The following is a 22,592-nucleotide window of genomic DNA, read 5'->3' on the forward strand; positions in this document are numbered from 1 at the left end:
AACTGAAGGTTAGTGGCATCCCTGTGGCAGGCGAGTCTATCAGCACCATTCTTCCCACAGTATTTGCTCACTTCATGTTTCTGTGTCACATTTTGGTAATTCTTGCAATATTTCAATCATGTTCATTATTATTACATTTGTTATGGTGATCTGTGATCAGTTATCTTTGATGTTACTACTATGACTTGCTGAACGCTCAGATGATGGTTAGTGTTTTTTAGCGGTAAAGTATTTTTTAAATTAAGGTATGTACATTGCTTTTTAAGACATAATGCCATGATACACTTAATAGACTACAGTGTAGTGTAAACATAATTTTTATATGCACTGGGAAACCAAAATAATTGTATGACTTGCTTTATCATGATATTCACTTTGTTGTGGTGGTCTGGAGCCAAACGTGCAATATCTCCAAGGTACGCCTATATACCCACACTTTCTAGAATGCATCTAAACTGTAAAGCATACATATATTTATACTGCCCCAAATTAAACTTATTTTCTAAATATTCAAAGTAAATTACATGAACCTTCTCATATTGATAATCAAATATCAACAAATTGCTAAACTGGCCATTTGATATGAATAAGATTATACAGTAACTAACAAATACTTTGTACAAGTACAATAAAATTTAATAGATACAGTTACACTTCAGAAAGGGAAGCCCAAGGAACCTGATATTAATCTCACTTAATGCTTTATCTACCTAGCAAGATATAAACTCAAATATACTTTCTTACCATGATATTGTAGTTGACACTAATGGTCTCATCTTCATAAGGGGCATTCACTTGAACAGGTTTAATATCACTCCTTCCTTTTCTTACAACATCATAGATGGGATTTCGAGGTTGCTGGTTGAAGAGAATTTTTTTCAGTTGCTTTTCCAGAAGTTGTGGAGCATTGTTAACTACTTCAAAAACTCCATAGTCCACATTAAATCTAATTGCCTCTGAAAAGGTCTGCAAAATAAATTTATGAAATTTATTTGTGAAAATTTGTGAAATACGTCTTACAATTTTAAAAACCAGAAACTCACTGTCTCCAAGAAGACTTGATATTTACATGTACGCATATATACTTACACAAAGTTTTGTATTCTTAATCATTACCTCTTTCATTTTAGAAGCTTAGAAATCTCTTGACTACAGGTAAGGGAACCCACTGAATCCTTCTTTTCCAAATGTATTTATGCCATGAGATAAGTGTCAGGATATATTATGGCAGAAATTCCTTTTGCATAAACCTCTTATCTCTGTGCTTCTTTGGAACTGGAAAGAAATACACACCTGGTCTCTATGAGGCAATGTTATTCTCTTAGAAGGGGGTGGATTACTAGGGAAGAATGAGTAAAGTAAGAAGAAATAACACTCCTGTTGTCTCTTTCATTCCCAGGAGCCATGAAAGCTAAGTCTCCCTTGCCCAAAAGGAGAAAATTAAGTAAAATGTGTTCTTCATTTAAGACTATTTCAACACCGTTCCATTCACTGTGACCAAAAAAAGGAGGGAGAGTGAAAGACAATATTTCTGAGCTTTTCTCAGTAATTACTAAATGCTGCCAACTTTTATTTAAAGTCAGTCAGTTAATATACAACAGTCAGGAGTCTTGAGTTTGAATACCAGCTTGCCAATAAGTAGCTCTGTGACTCTGGGTAAATCACTAACATGTTTGGGGCCTCTATCTCCATAGCAAGTATATGGTGGATTGGCTGTGTCTTTTCTCATTTTGCCCTCCAAATCCAGAATCAGGTCCCTTTTCCAGAATATTAATTTATTTTAGGATTCCTTCAGAGAACTGCATACTCATGTGGATTAATTTATATATATTTAGCCAGGTAGTAGAAGACATTAAGCCCTTTCCCTTGGATCAGTAAGTGTACTAGGGAGAGCATCAGTTCTTCCAAGTTTTACTAACAGATTGCTAGATATACTATAGTTAAAATTTAATAAATGGCAGGATGTTATAAAATTGGAGTTAGAAATATATGTGTATATGTATAAATACCTATTATGTGTTTGTGTGTATATGTGGGTATATATATATATATATACACACACACACACACACACATTTTTTAATAAAGACTCAACCTACAGTAAGATGGCAGCTTAGGAAGATCCTGAATATGTCTCCTCCAGTGGACACACTAAGTCCACAGCTACATATGGAACAATTTCCTCATAAAGAAGCCAAAAGGCTGGCTGAGTGATGACTACACACTGGGCAAACAAGATGTAAACCACATCAAACAGGTAGGAGAAGCTGGGACACAACCTTGCCATAAACCCCACCCCTGGTGCAGTGACCCTGTGAGGCAACTCGAAACCCAGAGCTTCTCCATGAGGAGCAAAGGGTTCAAACCCCACATCAGGCATCCCAACTTTAAAGACCTGCGCATGAGAGATGAGCCCCTGATTTTGAAAATCAACAGGGCTCACATCCCAAGACATGAACTGAGATGTGAGACAAGGAAAAGTGGTCCTACAGTCAGCACATAAGGTGAAATCATATTTAGTCAAAACTATCCCTTGAAATCCTTGAAAACACTTAGTATCGTGTTGTTCTATCTTTCAAGAAGTTTATCACAGTCCATTTTTCCTCATTGAAATGTGTCACTACTTCTTTATTTAGGGACCAGATAAAGTGGTGGCCTTGTGTTTAAAGCTCATGTTATACAAAACTATGTATGTTTACCACGAGAATCACCCTCAGCATAAGAAGATGACTACACTAAGAGGCAAGAGGGATAAGAGCCACTAAGGGAGTGGCAGATTCTCATCTTTCATCTCACACGCTCTCTAGGATGTTCACAGACTGGTCTATGTGTGTTTGTGGACTGGTAAACAGTCACTCTCACTCTTTAAATCACCCTCGCTCACTCTGCAGAGCACGAATAATTCATTTTGAGTAATAACGCGTGTATAAGGCAAGTCCACTTTAACCCACAATAACTACAATAGAAGTATATACAAACTAGAGTGATGGCACAGAAGGATTTGTTAACTATCTTTAGGAAATTAAGGAAGTTGTATAGAGAAACCTGAGTCTGGAAGAATAAACAGGCAGTCTCAACAGCCAGATGAGGGAGAGAAGGGAATTCAGCAAAAGAAATAGCAAGTGTATCGAGATACATGCACCAACAATGGACAAGGAGGGGCTTCCCTGGTGGCGCAGTGGTTGAGAATCTGCCTGCTAATGCAGGGGACACAGGTTCGAGCCCTGGTCTGGGAGGATCCCACATGCCGCGGAGCAACTAAGCCCGTGAGCCACAACTACTGAGCCTGCGCGTCAGGAGCCTGTGCTCCGCAACAAGAGAGGCCGCGATAGTGAGAGGCCCGCGCACTGCGATGAAGAGTGGCCCCACTTGCCACAACTAGAGAAAGCCCTTGCACAGAAATGAAGACCCAACACAGCCCAAAATAAATTAATTAATTAATTAATTAATTTTTTAAAAAAATCAGAGAGAACATTTCCCGGCCGTGGTCAGAGGAAGTCCTGACTACTGAATAAAGGCACAGAGAGATGCAACATTGGTGCCTTTGAAGATGGGAGAATGAGGCTAAGAGCCAGGGAAGGCAAGGCTTAAAAAAAAGAAAAGAACAATAGACAAGGAGCACCAGACAACAGGCTGCTTTTGAGGACCTGCAAGCAGTTTGACGTTGCTGAAGCTTAATATTCGAGGGGAGAATAACATGATGGAAGCCTGGAGAGAAAGGCAGAGGACAAGTTCACCAAGGACTTTCTATTTATGCCATAACTCTCAACTTACTCTCTCAAATCAGTGATTCTCAGAGGGTGTCCCTGGACCAGCAGCATCAGCATCACCTAGGAACCTGTTAGAAATGCAGATTCTTGGGCCTCACCCCATAATCAGAAACTCTGAGGGTGGTCCCAGTAGTCTGTGTTTAACAAGCCCTCAGGTGATTCTGATGCATGCTCAAGTTTGAGAATCATTGCTTTAGAATGATGGGGAGCCACTGCAGAGTTTTTAACTAGGGGGAGACAGAATCCAGGTTGAGCAAACTTCAAAGCCCACATTCTGTTTCCTACTTCATGCTGACTTTCATGCGTGTTCACATACACGGAAGGGCTGGCCATCTATGGTCTATACCATCTATGGTCTATAGGAGAAAGAACCCTGGGCTTTATTCTCCGAAGTCCTGTTGTCTGCTTAAGAAGAATCTCTCTCACACGTCATGTCCTCTTGTTTTTAACCGTTTCTAAGCTTATCTACAAAACTGCTCAAATTAGTTTAGTATGTGACAATAAAAGACACGTAAAGTGGGGGAGATAGAAATGAACGATGGAGGAAGACTTTCCCTCAGAAAGCTGAGTAGGCTGATTTAGAGAACACTCAGCTTTTAATCATATGATAGGAAAAATTTTCAGTTTGAGCCTCAAACCCAATCCTCTGCAAGCTGTTACAGACTGCTTTTTCCCTTACTTAATTTTCTTATTTCAAGGGTATCATTTTCCAAATGTTCTAAAACGAATTGACCTGAAGGTGGTGAAAGCTAACTTTGTAGTACCAGTCATCCATGTGCGAAAAATATTTTCACAGAAAAAGCAAGTGCATGAAAATATTTTTACCACAATAAATTGCTGGTTCCACATTTCTTTGAAAAGAGGAGGAAAAAAAAACCTGTGAATAATTACTGATGTGCTTTAACTGCCAGCCCAGCACCACTGAAACTTACCGGGTGCCAAATTATTTAGCTGAACAGTATTTAAATTAAAAACTAATGACTAGGTTAATTTAATACATGCTCATCTCTGCTCCAACTCTGTCTCTACTAATTGAGCTCCAAAGCTGTATTTTAAACATGCATCTTAGTCAGTGAATGAGAAACATCTGACAACTTGAATATAACAAGTCAGTTACCAATAACAACTTCTTTTAATCTAAGTTTTATTGTCATTTTAGATGCTTAACCATAAACTATTTACTGGACATATTCACCAGTGGGATGGAAGGAATAATGTGCCACATAAAATGCATAGGAAATATCCTTAGTTCAAAAATGAGTTACATTAGGTAATTTGAGTGCTTTATGTTTGAGCTACAAGGCTTATCAAAACACCCATAGGAACAAATGCTGAACTAAGCAGTACTACCTAGGGCTCCAACAACACCTTCAAAAATCAGTCTCTGAGTATTTAAATCTTGGCAGGGGAAGACCCAAGTCCTTCATCCCCACTTCATCCCACCCATTCCCCAAATCCATACTCTCTCTCTTTCTCTCTCGCTCTCCCCTTACCCAACAATCTAACATATAACTCCTTCATAAAGCTGCAAGAAATTATAATAGTTTACAGATTTTAAAAAAGTGTGGAGAATCATTCCAAAAAGAGAAGTTATGGTAAAATTCCAAAGGCACATAGCTAAGCATGGTCTGGCAAACACATGACATACCTATCCTTGCAAGGAGGGTAGAGAATAGGCCACCCCTTCAGCTTCTGCAAACCATAAATGTCACAAACATTCTAAACCACCCACAGAGGACCAACCTAAATCTGTATGTGGGCTCATCTACTCAATCCCACAACAGTCACTGAGCATAAAACACACAAAGCAAAACCAAAAGGAAAAAAAAGTGTTTTCACACTATAGCATAGAAGAAAATTTAATAAGCAAACACTTGTCCATAAAGAGTTGACAGCAAAAAAAAAAAACCTCCCAGACACCAAATGAAAACAATATCTGAAAGTGAACCTGGCACCAGAACAAACGGAATGAAGTTATGAAAGCTAGAATTTGGAAAGTGCCATAATCATTTATAATAGCAGCAACTGTCCTGGATTCCCCTTGTCAAAAAATAACATGGAGGCAGGCTACCAGCCGTCAATTTCTGGATCTTACAATGTGTCCCAAGGGTGTTATGGTGTAATAGAAAGAAATGGTGTAGGAGACAGAAAGCCTGATTCCTAGGCCCATTTGCGCCACAATCCAGTTATGGGACCTTGGGCATTGCACTACAGATGTGAAGGAAATCTCAGAAATCTAGACGATTTAAGAGCTCTTTTAGAGAGAGAATGTTATAACGTGTCTACACTCTCGAGCTTAGGTGTTGGGCCTTTTATTTTGGAAGGTGCAGGTGGTAGAGAAGTGGAGGCAGATTAGAAGGTTTATTTATTTATTTCAAGGATCTTACATGGAAGACATAAAAATAAAAAGAAAATCGTCCTCAAGAAGTTTAGGGAGATACAGAAGAAAGGGACCTATCCTGGCCCCAGGAAATTTACAGTGTAACTCCTGAGATTAAGAAATACACACTTAGAGGAGAAGAAATTAATCAAATTTTCTTTGGCTGACAAAGTCTAATCTCCCACCCAGTACATATATCCCCTAAAAAATACTGCCCCAAATGATTACCTATACCTGAATATCTTCAATCACAGGGAGTTTGGTCCTGCACAAGCCAGCCCATTCTATTGTTAGAAAACAGTCTTTAAACATTTTTCTTCTAGTGAGTGAAAATCTATTTCCTCATAAATGCTGGCCCTGGTTCTGCCCTCTAGCTTCACAGAATATGTTAACCCTTCTTCCTCAATCAGAGCTTCAAATACTTGGAAAGAGCTCTTCATTACAACACTTTTACCCATTCCCAAGCCATGTTCAACACCCACTCGTCTTTCAACCCTCACTCATCTGACATGGTTTCCAGAGCATCCATTAACTGAATCTTATTGAGTCTGGTTTGGCAGAGCAACTCTTAACATACCGCATCAAGAATGCAACACAATATTCCAAATGAGGTCTGACAATTCAATCCGATTCAAAAAACCATTTACGGAGCGCCTGCTATGCTCCAGACTAATATTTTTCTTGATCTTAACTACATTTCTATTAATGCACCCTAAAAACACATTAGCTTTGTTTGTTTTAGCCCATTTCAGACTACCATGACAAAAATGAGACCAGATTCTGTTATCCAAACTATTAGTTTATCCCTCTGCTGCCATTTCTATAGTCACTACGGTGCAGTAAGACAAGTTTTTGAGCCATGTGGACCTGAGTGGACCCTGTCACTTACTAGCTGAGTGACCTTAAGCTGGAAAAACACTGGTTCACTTGCAATGTTTCATCCAAGTCTCCGATAAAAAATAATTTTTAAACGTCAAAGCCAATGACAGATTTGCATGGGACAGACTATTCTCTAGAATGACAATGATCCATCGATCCAATTAAAGAGTGACCATGCCTCATGTTTCAGGAATGGAAGACAAGATGGGCTAGTCAGTGAGGGAAAGGAAAGAGAAGCACTAATTCTGTGCCAGGCACTTAATGTACATTACCTCGTTTCATAACAATCTTGTATGATAGTTGTATTGTTTTGGTAGAGAAAGGAATCGAAGAATTAGGTAATTAAGGAATGTGTCTAAGATCACGTGAGTAATGAGTGGAGGGGCTGAGCGCAAACAGTTCTGCCTGCCCCCCTTTCCTAGCCACTAACACTGGGAGATGAGCACAGGAAAAGCACGTGTGGTTAAGGTGAGGGAGGGTAATTGGGGGAAGCAGGAAAGAGCGTACAGGGTGACATAAGAAGTACGAAGCTAGAGACAAAGCTAGAAAGGCTCTACTGAGGCCATGTTGCAAAGAGTCCATATTAAGGAATTTGGATTTCAATCTGTCGTCTGTTAAGAGTCAACCCCTTCTAGTTGTGATTAGTGAACTCTTTCAAATATTTCAGAACGAATTTCACAGATCATGATAGGGCTTTGCAGACAAATACAGCAGCATAAGTGGAGCATGTGTTTGGTGTATTGTTTTAGACAAGGTTGGGAGGGAAGGCTTCCTGAACAGAAGTGATAAAAATCAGAGAGAAAGTGATACAGATATCTCAGGGAAGAGCCTTCCAGGCTGAAAGGCCCTGAGTACCATTGGCATATTCATGTCTGAGAAACATAAAGAAGGCCAAGTTTTCCAGTTAGGCTGGAAAAGAATTAACAAGGGGAAGAGGCATAGGAAATAAAGACCAAGAGATGGCAAGAGTCAGGTCATAGAGGATTTTAGATTTTATTCTTAGTGTAATGAGAATCCGCTAGACAAAGTTCTGAGCAGGAAGTAACATGGTTCAATTTGTTATCATTACTATTATTTACTGAAATCCTAATACATTAAATTTATTGTTCCCTAAAGTGCCAGTTCAAAACTATCCAAAAAAAAGAGACAGAGATTAGTTTGGCTCACTAATTCTCAGTAAACCCATGCTGGCTTCTAATTCTTAGCTAAGTGCTCATAAACCAAACATTACTAATCTGTTCTAGAATCTTGCTAGGAACTTGGTGTAAGAATCCATTATTCCTTCTCCTCCCTGCCTCCAAATTCTTTTTGAAAACCTGTGACATTTCCCCTCCTCCCATCTTATGGCATGAAGCATGGGTAGTTAATAAGTAGATTGTGTGGTACCAAATGTAAATGCAAAGGAAGGAGAGGAAGAGAAACAGAGACAGAGAGAGACAGAAAGAGAGAGAGACAGAGAATGTAAAAGCAGAAGAATTTGGAGAGACAGAAAAGAGAGAGAAGTGGCCCAGGTGGGCTGCATGGGACATATGAAGGGGCGAAACTGCTGGGGAGGGATGAAAAACATTATTGCAGAGACAGAGTTCAACAGAAACCACATTCAGTCAATTCAACTAAAGCCTTGAAGCAAATGTACAAAAAAAGGTCACGTGGCAGGACTTCAGCTGAGTTTTTCTTACGTTTGAAGTTAATTTTCTATACTATTGTTATATTTCTTCTATAATTTAAAAATATTTTTAGAAAGAAAGTTAGGCAGGGGAATTTATTTTCTAAAGCAAGTCAAAGTCAAGATAATCATAAATCTTGAGACAATGAAATGTAAATCTTGAGAAACTGGAATTAGACCCAATATAAAGATTTTTCTTTTTAAAACTTCACAAAAATGTACTTTTTTTGGAGGAAGAATGGAGAATGCAGAGCCTAGAGGAAAGACTACATAATCCAGAAGAGCAAAATTCCGACAACTTTGTGACTCGGCTGGGTTTTTTATAATATACAATTAGACAATGAAAGCTGAAGAGTCAGACCACAAAAGAAGCTCCAGGGGTGTCCTGTAATGTGGCTCAAGCCTGATGCTGGAAGGGGAGAGCGTGGCTTGGTGTCTCAACCTGACCCCCATAATGGTCCCAAACACCTAGCATGCCAGGTGGAGGAGAAATCGCAGATTCTTTTTGGAAAAAAGGAAACACAACAAACATGCATGCATAGATACATACATATACACAAAAGCCAATCTAGACAAAAAAATACATCTAATACGTTCGCTTCAAAAATCATTTTCAGTGGTTGGGCTTTAAGAGATTACTCATTTTAGGGTCCAGTCCCTTTAAAATTATTTGTGACTTTTTATATTTCAAATTTTGCATAGTTAAGAATTTGAATGAAAAAAGTTTCCATAACAATAATAAAACCCTTTTCTTATCTAACTTTCTTTCATCTGACATTCCTGATGAACTTTATTTCTATACAACAGTATAAGTGTTTTTTTTTGTTTGTTTGTTTGTTTTTGTGTGTGGTACGCGGGTCTCTCACTGTTGTGGCCTCTCCTGCTGCTGAGCACAGGCTCCAGACGCGCAGGCCCAGTGGCCCTGGCTCACGGGCCCAGCCGCTCCGCGGCATGTGGGATCCTCCCAGACCGGGGCACGAACCCACGTCCCCTGCATCGGCAGGCGGACTCCCAACCGCTGCGCCACCAGGGAAGCCCAGTAGAAGTGTTTTTAATGCATCCCCATTTCACTTTTTCTAAATCCCTCAATACTTACTCTACCAGTCGCTCTGTCTAAGACCAAAAATCTCTTATTTGGCATCTACCTATGTTACACCAACATCTCGAGTCTTATTTACTATCGATATAAAACGCTAGTTTCCTTAAACACAAATTCCACTTTAATATCTGTCCAAGAGGATGACAATAATTGCCTAGAGGCAAGAAATTCAGTTTCTTAAATTTTTTTATATTCTCTCCTTATCACCTCAGTTCAAAGTGTAAAATGATACCCAAATACAACTGTATCTGATTTTGTACAGAATGCTTTTGATTGTTCAAAAAATTCCAGGTTTTTTTTTCTTTTATTTATTTACTTTTATTGTAGTATAACTGACCCAGCTTCTTCAATTCCCAAATATGATTCAAACCCAAATGATTAACTCCATAAAAAGGCAAAACTTTATCTAAATGCTTTAATTAGTATTTAAAAAATATCATCCCTGATAAATTTGTTTCACAAGATAATCCAGTGTTTACAATATTTTGCTTTGATAATATATTCCACAGAACATAATAATATACTCACTGGAAGGCTTAGGAATTCATTAAAGTAGTCCACAAGGAAATCATCTGTTGCCAAAGAATCTTCCTGCAAAAAAACAGAAACAATATTATGCTTATACTAAAATGTCTTAAAACATGCCAATATTATTCTCTAATTCTGATACCAACAGATTATAATGTAGATCTTCAAATCGTTTTCAGTCAGTCAAGAGTGAACCCTCACTATAAATGGAACACAGTGTTATAATCTCTGGAAGGAAGAAATAAGAAAATAGAATGGAGCATCCTCTTAAAAGGCCTTGCCACTGTACTTAGCTGGAAAACAGAACACATGAGAAATACAGCACGATGCTTAAAGAAACGTCAACAAGTACAAAATACTACACACAGCAAATTTCCCATGGACTTATTAAAAATATTTATTTCATAAAAATAAAGGCAGAGTCAATAAAGACAGAACCAGTGTTTGGGGTTAAGATGAAACTCAGAATGAAGAATTTCATGAATTGCCTAAAAGAAGTGATAAACTAAGTGAAGAAAATATTCCACTGCCTCCCCCTTAGAATGAGACAGTTTTAGTAATCTGGGTCCTGCGTAACTTTTGCATGAAGAAACTTTCACAATGCATGTGTTCTAAAAATAAGGATTGTATACATTTTTTCCCATAACTATCTCATCAACCAACATAGTCACTTTTAAAGTTGGCAAAATTGGAAAGCGACTGCCAATAACAAAGTCTCTCTTCCAAATAAAATACCTTATTTTATTAGTAATTGTTTCTATTGTGTCAAAAGCACATCATCACATACCCTGTTGTATAGTACGTGTGTTTATTTTGTTATTCATAATTATATTTCAGTTTCACAAATCTAACATGAAAGTTGACAATATGACACAATGCTATTATTTCCATATGGCTGATTATTTTCTTCTTATACAGGTCAACTTCTAAAAATTTGTTGAAGTATAGTGTGAAAGTATAAGGAAGATATTATAGTATATTAACACCTACTTTGGAAAACAGAGTTTCAGGGTAGTTTCTTTAAGTAATTGCAGTATCAGAATAGAGTTATGAACAATCACTTATAGGATTTATATCAAAGAACTTAGTAAAGATCTGAACTGGTTAGAACAACAACTAAGGATTTAGTTTACTAAAAATCTCAGCTGATTAAAACAACAACAATATAAAACTCAGGATCTCACAAACATACTATCCTCATAGTGGTACTTTAGTAATACATGCTCAAAAAAATTCTGATTGGCAAAGGTCAAATACAGCAGAACAAGGCAGATAACATTTGGTGGAGGCTAAAAGTCTAATCATCTTTCGAATTTCACCTTTCAGAGTTACTTTAATTTTCATTTAGCAACCTAATAAAGAATTCAATAAATATTTTTAGGATTTCCTGGGTAAATTTCCTAAGTAAAGACATTGTCCTACAATAAGGGTGGCCAAATTTTATACCACTGGGCTCATGATCAAAAATCCACACATGGGAAAGTTGAGTATTTTAAATTAGTAACTGTAATGGAGTACAGTCCCTGTTAGTTTTTCTAAAATAGTCATTTTGTTTTTAATCTTTAGCTATAAAACAAAATGTGTATTTCATAAATACACATAGACCTAAATGTCACCTAGAATTTGGTCAGTCACATTGCCAGAAATTTCTAGAGAATCCTCAGATTCATATATTCATTTCCAGATGCCTCACACTTCTAAGAGACTCTAATCAATGCTTTCCAAGCCACCTGTGATGAAGTACCTGTTTTGTTTTGTTTTCTCCCTAATCGATTTCAGACAGATAACTTTTGTAAAATACAATAAGAATGAATTATTAGAAAGTGAAATAAAAATATACATAATACAAGCCCAACATTTTTATTATTAAATTCAATACTCTGTCAAATTACTGTAAGGTTTCTAAACATTTACTCTCAATTTCTGAACTCATCTCCAGATAGATGGACAGGAGTTCTCAGGTGGTACCATCCCACACATCTGACTCCAGCAGCAATGCCCTAACCCTTGGTAAGCAATTGCTCTCAGCTCCCTCAGGTCCTCCTGAGGCACCACACGAGAGGGCATTCCCTGGGTGTTCAGTCACATCCTCAGTTTGCACTTACAACCATGGACATTATTATTCAAATACATCAAAATCTGTATTTCTTTTCTGAAACTGTGTCTTAATTTCTACCAATATTAAACATAAGTGTTTCTGCTGATATCAGGGTAGTTAGTTCCACAATGGAAATAAGTGTAGCCTTCAAGTGCCATCTGCTCAATCCTCTTGTCACACGTTAATGGGAAGTCCTGCACCTCTCTAAATAATTGAGCATATTTTCCCACTGCAGTTTCTAGTTCACTGTGTCCTGATATCTTGTCACATCAGTAATAAAGTCTTATGAACCTATGAGGATCTGATAAACCCTTTATTCTCCAAACCCTTTAGTTTAAAAAAAAATTTTTTTAAGGCCTTGATCTGGAGAAGCAGCTCAGTTACTCTCAATACATTTCCACAATCCAGTCACTTGGCTGTAGTAAAATGAACTAAGTCTCCATATTCAGGTTTAATATCTTCCAAATAACCAATAAACTGGTGATGGTTAGTGGTACAATCAAGGAGAAAATTGAGTTACAATCAATTCCTCCATTACCTCATTCCATGAACCTGGCTGCAAATTCTGCAACACAGATTCTCTGAAAAATGATGCAATGGAAGGCAGGAACACTTTTTCAGAATTGGATGCACTCTTGAAAAACCTGTTTTTTCATGTATTACAGGTGTGCCATCTGTGAAAGTGAAGTCAGCTTTTCCATTTTTAGTCCAAACTTCTCAAATTTCTTCCTGACGGAGGGTTAAACAAAATAGTTTATATGTGCTTGCTAATTATAATAGGTAAAAAATTTTATTGCTTAAAAAATCATTTTGCTGGACTCTCAAATGAGATAAACTACAACTTCTTCACAACTCTAAAAGATGCAAGATATACAGAGACCTTCTAAACAAGGAAGAGGAAATGAGATAAATACAGACAAAAACCATAGTCCAAGAAAGAATACAATACATGCCATAAGAAAATTACAACATAAAACATTTCCTCCCAAAGGAGGGAAAGATATTATTTGGTAGGGGGAATCAGAAAAGAATCAAGTGGGGAAAATGGCATTCGAATTGCATTTCAAATAACTTCAAATTCTATATTTAGAAGTATACACATGAGAGGCAATAATGCAGAGTAAAGAGAGAAATGCATGAGGAAAGAGAGGTTGGAAAGCAAAACATAGTAAAGGTAATCAGTTACCTAATGGCACAACTAGAAAAATAATCCAAGTTTCCAACTTCCTTTTAAGCCATTCACACATTAGCCAAAGCCATTCATCTAATTTCCAATGCAGAATCCTAAACTGATACACTTTAGACTGGGAATGCTATCATCGATCAGGAGATAGGTATTATTTTGGAAATAAGGTCTAAGCCTATCAGGATGGACCTATTTTTGCTTCTTCTTCCTAAAGTACATATAAATTCTTTCTTTTCTCCTTTCTAAACATGCCAGTCACTAGACCAGAGCCTCCCACCCGGTATGGCCATGACACGTGGTGGTGTGCAGACAATGGAATTCAATGGGTCAAGTGAAAGTGGACCTCTTCAGACCTCAAGGCTACCCGGCACAGTCAGGGATGGCTGGTGCTCCCAGGATGGTGACCTCTGGTTGTGAGCAAACTTGTTTGGGACTCCTCAGATCCAACTCCTTTCCCTGGAGTCTGTGATTTATCAGCCACATCCCACACCCAGACACTGAGCATAGCCAGAGTGCTGCTCAAGTCCCTGGACATGGATTTATTAGCTAGCTGCAGAGCATACCACTGCGCTATGAAGCTGCTGGAGGAGTTTCTGTTTGAGATGTCCAAGAAGACAGTTCACAGTCAAAAGGTGTTAACAGCTTGAAGGAAAGGGGGAGGGGAGACCCTGGAAGGATGATGGCCCCAAATCTGGCCTTCACATACAACAGATATTTCTGTCTACTGGCAACTGATGGGTCCTTGTAGTAGTATACCAGCTAGATACAAGGCAATCACTTGAAAAATATATGCATATACTGCATTATAGAGTTTCATCATTATTTTGAAATAACTGAAACATTTTATTGACTTCTAAATTTGTTTTTCCTAAGAATTTTTAACATTATATTTGTCATGAAAAGAGGGAGTACTGTTAAATTTAGAATTTAATTTCAACTTCTGCAGTTTTGAATGGTTGTAAAAAAGTCTAAAAAATGTTAATACCTGTTAGGAGATACAGTTTCTCACCAAGAGAGACTATACAAGAATATTAAAAGATCAACATTGAAAGTCTTGATTAGAAATTACATACAGTCATCTCAAGCATAAAACCTAATATTAAAAAGTTATACACCTCAGGGGACTGCCCTGGTGGTCCAGTGGTTAAGAATCTGCCTTCCAATGCAGGGGACGTGGGTTCGATCCCTGGTCAGGGAATTAAGATCCCACATGCTGAGGGGCAACTAAGCCCGTGCGCCACAACTAGAGAGCCCCGCGTGCCACGACGACAGAGTCCAAGCAGTCTGGAGCCCACATGCCACAACTACTGAGCCCACGCCCTCTGGAGCCCACATGCCACAACTAGAGAGAAGCCCATGCACAACTAGAGAGAAGCCTGCGTGCTGCAACGAAGACCCTGTGCACTGCAACGAAGAGCCTGTGCACCACAACGAAGAGCCCACGTGCCAAAACGAAATGATCCCACATGCCACAACTAAGACCTGATGCAGCCAAAAATAAATAAATAAAAAATTTTTTTTAAGTTATGTGCATCAAAAAAGGAAATTAAGAAAATAATTCATTTCAGTAGCAGAGAAAATAACAACCAAGGAGGCAAAGACTTGTACACTGAACTAAAAAACTGCTGAAAGCAATTAGAGAAGATATAAATAAATGGAAACACATGCCATGTTCATGGACTGAAAGACCATATTGCTAAGATGACAATACTACCCAAAGCAATCTACAGATTTGATACACTCTCCATCAAAATCCCAATGCCTTTTTTTTTTTTTTTGGCAGAAATGAAAAACCCATCCTAAAATTCACAATGAATTTCAAGGGACTGCAAACATCCAAAATAATATTGAAAAAGAACAAAAACTGAAGGATTCATATATCCTGATTTCAATACTTACTACAAAACTACAGTTATCAAAATAAAGTGGTACTGGCATAAAGACAGACATACAGACCATTGGAATAGAAAAGAGTCCAGAAATAAATCCTCTCATATATGGTCAAATAATTTTCAATAAGGGTGCCATGACAATCCAGTGCAGAAAGGACATTCTTTTCAACAAATGGTGCTAGGAAAACTGGATAGCCACATGCCAAAGAATGAAGTTGGACCTTTCCCTTATACCATATACAAAAATTAACTCAAAATGCATCAAAGACCTAAACATAAGGGCTAAAACTATAAAATACTAAGAAGAAAACATAAGGATAAACCTTCATGACCTTGGATTTGGCAATGGACTCTTAAATATGACATCTAAAGCATGAGCAAAAAATAAATAAATAAATGGGACTTCATGAAAATTAAAAACTTTTGAATCAAAGGACTCTACTAGGAAAGTAAAAAGACACACTACAGAATGTGAGAAAATATTTGCAAATCATATAGCTGATAAGGGTTTAATATCCAGAATATATAAAGAACTAAGCTAGAAAAAGATAATAAACCACAAATTTTTTAACGGGAAAAGGACTTGAATAGACATTTCTCCAAAGAAGATATACAAATGGTCAATAAGCACATGAAAATATACTCAACAACAATAGCAACAAGAGAATGCGAATCAAAACCACAACAAGATATCACTTCACATCTACTAGGATGGCTATGATTTTTTTTAAAAAATGAAAATAACAAGTGCTGGTGAGAATGTGGAGAAATTGGAACCCTTGTGCATTGCTGACAGGACTGTGAAATGGTACAGCCACCACTCCTCAAAAAGTTAAACATATAATTACCATATAATCCAGCAATCTACTTCTGGGTATAAGAAGAACTGAAAGCAGGGTCTCATACAGATATTTGTACACCTGTGTTCCTAGCACCATTATTCACAACAGCCAAAAGGTGGAAATAACCCAAATGTCCACTGATGTGTGAAAGTATAAACAAAATATGGTATGTATATATAATGGAATTATTCAGCCCTAAAAAGGAGTGAAATTCTGATACATGCAATGACATGGATGATCCTTGAAAATGTCAGGCTAAATGACATAAGCCGTACACAGAAGGACAAATATTGTATTATTCCACTTATGTGAGTTACCTAGACTAGGCAAATCCATAAAGACAGAAAGTAGAATAACGGTAACTGGAGGCTAGAGGAGGGGTAATGGGAAGTTATTGTTTAAAGGGTACAGAGTTTCAGTTTGGGATGATGAAAAAGTTCTAGAGATGGATAGTGGTGATGGCTACACAATGTGAATGTGCTTAATGCCATTGAAATCATACACTTAAAAATGGTTAAAATGTTAAGTTTAATTTTATGTATATTTTACCACAATAAAAAATTATGTACATGCCAGAATCATGCAACAACGTGGAGAATCTCAAAAACATGCTGAGCAAAAGTAATTTTACGCAAAAGAAAACTGTATGATTCCATTTATATGAATTTGAATCTATAATCCAATGGTGAAAAAATAGGACAGTGGTCTTTGGGGAATGGAGGAAGAATCAACTGGAAGGAGGCATGAAAGAACTTTCTAAGATTATGGAAATGTTCTATATTTCATGGAGGTTTGGATTACACAGGTATATACATTTGTCAAAATTTGTCAAATGGGACTCAAAAGTTTTCCATTTCCCTGTGCATAAATTTTACCTCAACATAAGAACCATAAACTAATATTGAACACTAGTTTATGATATAAAATGCTGAAATACTTAGGGGTGATCTGTATCATATCAATGTCTGCAGCTTATACTCTGAAATGCATAAAAAAATAAAATGGATTGATGGACGAATGGTGTGATGGACAGAAGGACAGAAACATGAAAAAGCAAATGTAGCAAAATGCTAATAACTGTGAAACCTTGGTGATGGGTATATAGGTATTCACCATACAGTTCTTTTAACTCTCCTATATGTTTAAATTTTTTTCATTAAAAAAATGTTGGGATGGGGGGACTTATGTACAAGGAAACAATATCATGTTTCTCTGCACCTATGGACAGACTTCTTAGCCTCCTGTGTACTAAATGACAGATCCCAAACCATTATCATCACATCTAGAATCAGTCTCTGGTTATCTGACAATCTTCTGACCACTACCCTGCGATCCCATGCACTAATGGTCAGACCCCTGGGACCTCTGCTTCACCCTTCTGCCCATAACATGCCAAACCTCATCTTCCTATCTCTCCTTATCACCATTACAGTATAGATCAATCTTCCTAACAACACCACAATCAATATAAGAGTTCCACCTGTCTCCCAATCCCCCATCCTTTTCTAACACAAAAAAAATGGCTTATGATGAATGCAATTTGGTTCCTGCCCAGCTGTCTAGCCTCATCTCATACTACCATGCTCCAGTCATAGCAATTTTTTTAATAGTTCTGCACCTTGGCGCATGCTGATTATTCTACTTGGAAAATCTTTTCTCCTCTTATTTACCCATCTATTCTTTTTTCTTCTCCAAAAGAAGAGAACTATGATATGTTTCCCCTATCATAACTTTTAATATTTCAGACTATAATTGTGTGTTTAGATATCTCACTCTCTGGACTGTGAATTTCTGGAGGAAAAAGACTGTTTCTTACTCACTTTGAAAATTCCCAATGCTAAAAGAATCTGAAAAAGAATATATATGTATAACTGAATCACTTTGTTGTACTCCTGAAACTGACATATCATTGTAAATAAACTATACTTCAATTAAAAAAACTCCCAAAGCTTCAGATAATAGATGCTTACACTTTTGTTGAGTGAATGCTTGAATGATTATACTGAGGACATGAAACCTAAAGAGTGATAACCTAAGAAAGACACTAATAAAGCAACATCAATAAAATAAAAAGCAGAGATGTTGCCAAAAAAGAAAAACAAAAAGAGAACACAAGGGGAAACAAACTTCACAAAGTGGCTTGTTGAAAGTATATCTTGCATAGATCCAAGGCACTCTGGAAACTTAAGAGCCAAAAGACCATTTATCAGATCCTCATGGGATGACATAATTGTATATTGTATTATGAATATAGTTTATGAAGGAAGGAGAAAATATGAGTGGCTCAAGCAATGAAGAACAAAAGTATGGATCTCCTTTTATACCAAGGGTTATCATCACATATTACAATCAGCATCTACCCAGCGGTACTTTTCCATTTGGTTTCTGTTCTCACGCTCTCTCCTGGAGGAAATTCTCAAAGGCCTGGAGAAGGTAAAGGAAACTCTCAATTCCGTTTTTATCCAATCACACTGTCTAATTATACCTACTTGGCTTCAGTCAATTCATTTGGCGAAATACCCTAAGGCTTTCTCCCTGTACAAAAGTTCTTACAATCTGGTATCTTAATTTAAAAGAGTATCTCACACTCTTTATCACCTTTTCTCCCATGCCACACCTTACCTACGGATAGAAAGCTTCTCTAAATGTGCTTTTGGTTCAAACCTCAAAATTCATACTTAAATATAAACTGTGTGTCCTCATTAAAGGCCACCTCGCCAATCAGAAGGTATACAACTTTTGGGAATAGTGACAGTGTGTGTCCCCAGTAGTGCCTAATACAATGAGAAGTGCAAGTTGTTGCTTAAAAATATACTTGTTGACTATCATATTGATGGAACTTCTAACGCACTTTCTGCAGTTCCAAAAAGCATTAGAGAATTTGATTCCAACCAGAGAACTGGACTCCACAGAGATGGAAGGATTCCAAACTGCCTACACTTTCCAAAGGACCTCTAGGACCAGTCTGTTTCCGAATGACTTGTTGGAAACACTTCTCGCACCTCGCTCTGCACCCTCTTAAAAGAAAGTGAGCAGGGAAGCAGGATGGTACCTCCATCCACCTGCCCCTGCCCTCCACCACTTCCACATAACGCCACCTAGCGTGTCAACCGAGTGTGCTCTCACAGTTCATTCAATCGACTGATGTGCAGTCAGCCGTATTTACAATCTGAAAAGACAAATACCAATTGGTCATTAATGTTCATATAATTAGACAGTCTTTTTCATGAGGACTGGAACATATGGATTTTTTTGCATATTACATTAGAATAATAAGAATATCCTCATGCTTGGGAAATGCTCTGTGTTTATAATAAATTCATTCACCCTATACAAATAACAGAATATGAATTTAAACAGACTAAAGATTAACTAAAAATAAATACCATTTTTAACAAGTAAAATACAGAAAATACTGCTTGAAACTACCGTCTCAATTTTATGGTATAAATAAAGAGCACCTGCTTTTTTTAAAGAACTCTTTTCTTTTTTAAATGGCATCTGCTTTTAAAGTTGAAACTGTGAGTTTTATATATCAGAAATCCTTCAACAAAATAGATCAGTATACTACAAAATTTTTACTCTACAAAGACTATTTTTGAAGCATGACATATCTATCTGCATAGTTTCAATTTTTAAGGCACAATAAAAAATATTATTTTGAATTTAAAGAGTCAAGTACTTAAGTCTTTAATACTAATTTATTTTCTATTTTAAAGTCAAAACGAATTTTAGGGGTCACTCTAAAATTTAAACTTTTCTCAATGTATACCTAACACATAATCAAATCTCAATGTATCATAAAGCGGTCTGAACTCCACTATTCTTGCTATGACAGATTTGTATTTCAATTTTTATGGAATATGAAAAAGAGTATAGCATTGAGGAAAGTAATGAAGAGAAGCATTCACTTTATCACTTTTATTATTTGAATGATTTACAGGAATGTTTTTATACATTGCTTATATAATTAAAAATATATCTCCAAAGGAACTAATGAGAAAACTGAATATGTAAGCTTTTTGTATATATTTTCCCTGAGAAAATTATCAAAGACCAAAGTTAATAAAGACACTAAAGTAGAAAAAATGCTACTTAAAAATGCTAAAGTAGAAAATACAGAATATATATCAAATGAAGCTTTGCAAAAAATTGATAAGTGAAGCAATTACACTAATTTATCAATCATCTAATAACATATTCTGGGAATTGTGCTATTAACTATAGGGAATATTAAGGTGTACTGAGTCATAACACTAGCCCTCCAGCAGTTCACAATTTTGTTAAGAAATTGCAAAATTTACAAACAAAAAGTTAAAATATATACAAGGCAATGTGTCCCTGACAACAAATGATTTATTCTAAATGTTATTCTCTCATTTGAAGACGTAGGGTTAAAATATTTTGCAGACATACTTAATAGCACTGTAGTTTTTAGACCACTGGTTGAGAAAATGCAATAAGCAAAAAGTGCCTATGACTATGGAAGCACTTTACATTAGAATAGGACTCTGCTGCCAGTAATGGAAAACCAAGATAACACTATTTAAATAACACAAAAGTTTATTTCTCTCATGTAATTATAAGCAGTTCAGAACTGGCATACTGGCTTCCCAACATATCAGGAACCCAGGCTCCTTTGATCTTGTGACTGTGTCATCCTCAAGATGCCACTTCTACCTCAGGATCCAAGATGACTGCTTCAGCTCCAGGATCACATCCTCATTTCAGCCAGCAAGAAACAAGACGAAGGGCATGTTCTCTCCCTTTACATTTATCTGAGTAGTACAGTTAGAATGACACAGGTTCTAATTGTGGCTTGACCAGTTACTAGCTGTGTGACCCAGGGGTTAGTTATTTAATGTCTGTAAACATCAGCTTTTCAGAAGTATGACACAACACTTCTGCTTACATTCCATTGTAAGTAGAATTTGGTTACATTTAGCTGCAAGGGATGCTAGAGAATGTTGTAATTATTTTGGACAGTAATATGTCTGGTATGTATTATGGAAAATGGTAGAATGGATTTTGGGGAACCAGAGATCTCTGTCACACAATTTCTTCTAAAAATATTAATGAGAAAAAAATACTTTTATACTTCTGAAAAACAGATAAATATTATGTGCAAGACATATGAATTAAATAATCTATAGATAATGCTTGGTGAGCATATGAATTTGAGGATCTGGTCACAAACTGGTCACAACTGAAAGCTGCACACAGGGCTCAAAGGCAATCTGGATGATTTTAGGTTGGAGAGGTTTCATGGAGGAGATGAGCTGAACCTTGAAGCACGTGCAAGACTGTGAAATGGATGGGGAAGGGCAACTGAGACAAAACTCAACAGCAAAGGCAATGAAGCAAGCAGGGCAGTTTGGCTGGAGCAGAGGGCATGCGGAAGTACTTTATAAACCTAAAATGGTATGAACATTGTCTTTATCACGTAGAAAGTATTGGAAGGTAAGGTTTAAAGAAGGCTGAAACGTTGTAGGAAAGATTTTGAATGCTAAAGGGAGGCTTTTGACATTGTGGCTCTGCCAGTTACTAGATGTGTGGCCCCAAGCCAAGTTAGTTAGCCTCTGTGAACACTGACTTCCTCATCTGTGAAATGTGGGTGTTAATAACCACCTAATAGAGTTGTTTTGAGGTTAAATATTAACATGCAGCCAGCATTCAGTAAATAGTAGGATTAATAAAGCTCTGAGTAATTGAGTAACATGGTAATTTTTTAAAGAGTTAACAGCAATCTGATAGCCAAGGTAGGACTGATGAGAGAAGGAAAAATATAAAGGCAGAGCAAAGCCACAGCAAGTAATCCAGCATAGCTGACGTGCAGGAGTCTGCTCTTTAAGCCTTAGGCAAAGGAAAATTGAAGTTGGCAGAGGGAATATTGGAGGCAGTGATATCTGGGAGGACTACTGCCAAAGTCCATGCTCAGGGATGAGGGCCTGAATAAGACAGCGCTGAGGATGGAGAAAAAGATCTGGCTATGAAAGGAACCTGCTAAATGACTGCAGGTGGGAGGTGAAGAAAAGGGAAGAAAGGTTCTGATGTGGGTGAATGAATGGTCAGTGGCATCATTCACCAAAATAAGAAAAAGAGGAAGGAAGATAGAATGGGGTGGGGTGATTAATTCAGTTTAGACTACTGAGGTGATGCAGGGACATCCAGATGATGTAGGTGTCCAATAACCCAATAAATACAGAGTTCTAGCATCATAAGAGGTGTGTGGGCTGGAGATGTGTAGATTTG

The 22,592-nt window shown here is 37.2% G+C and overlaps 1 protein-coding gene across 2 annotated transcripts in view; it reads right to left on the minus strand.

The window, feature by feature from the left end:
- The window catches only part of RGS22 (regulator of G protein signaling 22), a 181,628-nt gene that overhangs the window by 156,725 nt on the left and 2,311 nt on the right, over nt 1–22,592 (minus strand). For both annotated transcript variants that reach the window (XM_049700216.1, XM_049700215.1), the window contains exons 3-4: nt 10,323–10,385; nt 745–966 (exon numbers count right to left, since the gene is read on the minus strand). In XM_049700216.1, the coding sequence (XP_049556173.1) occupies nt 745–966; nt 10,323–10,385 (285 nt within the window). The remainder of the gene's footprint in view (nt 1–744; nt 967–10,322; nt 10,386–22,592) is intronic.

Source organism: Orcinus orca, chromosome 17 (genome assembly GCF_937001465.1).
Source record: "Orcinus orca chromosome 17, mOrcOrc1.1, whole genome shotgun sequence".
Taxonomy (NCBI): Eukaryota; Metazoa; Chordata; class Mammalia; order Artiodactyla; family Delphinidae; genus Orcinus; species Orcinus orca.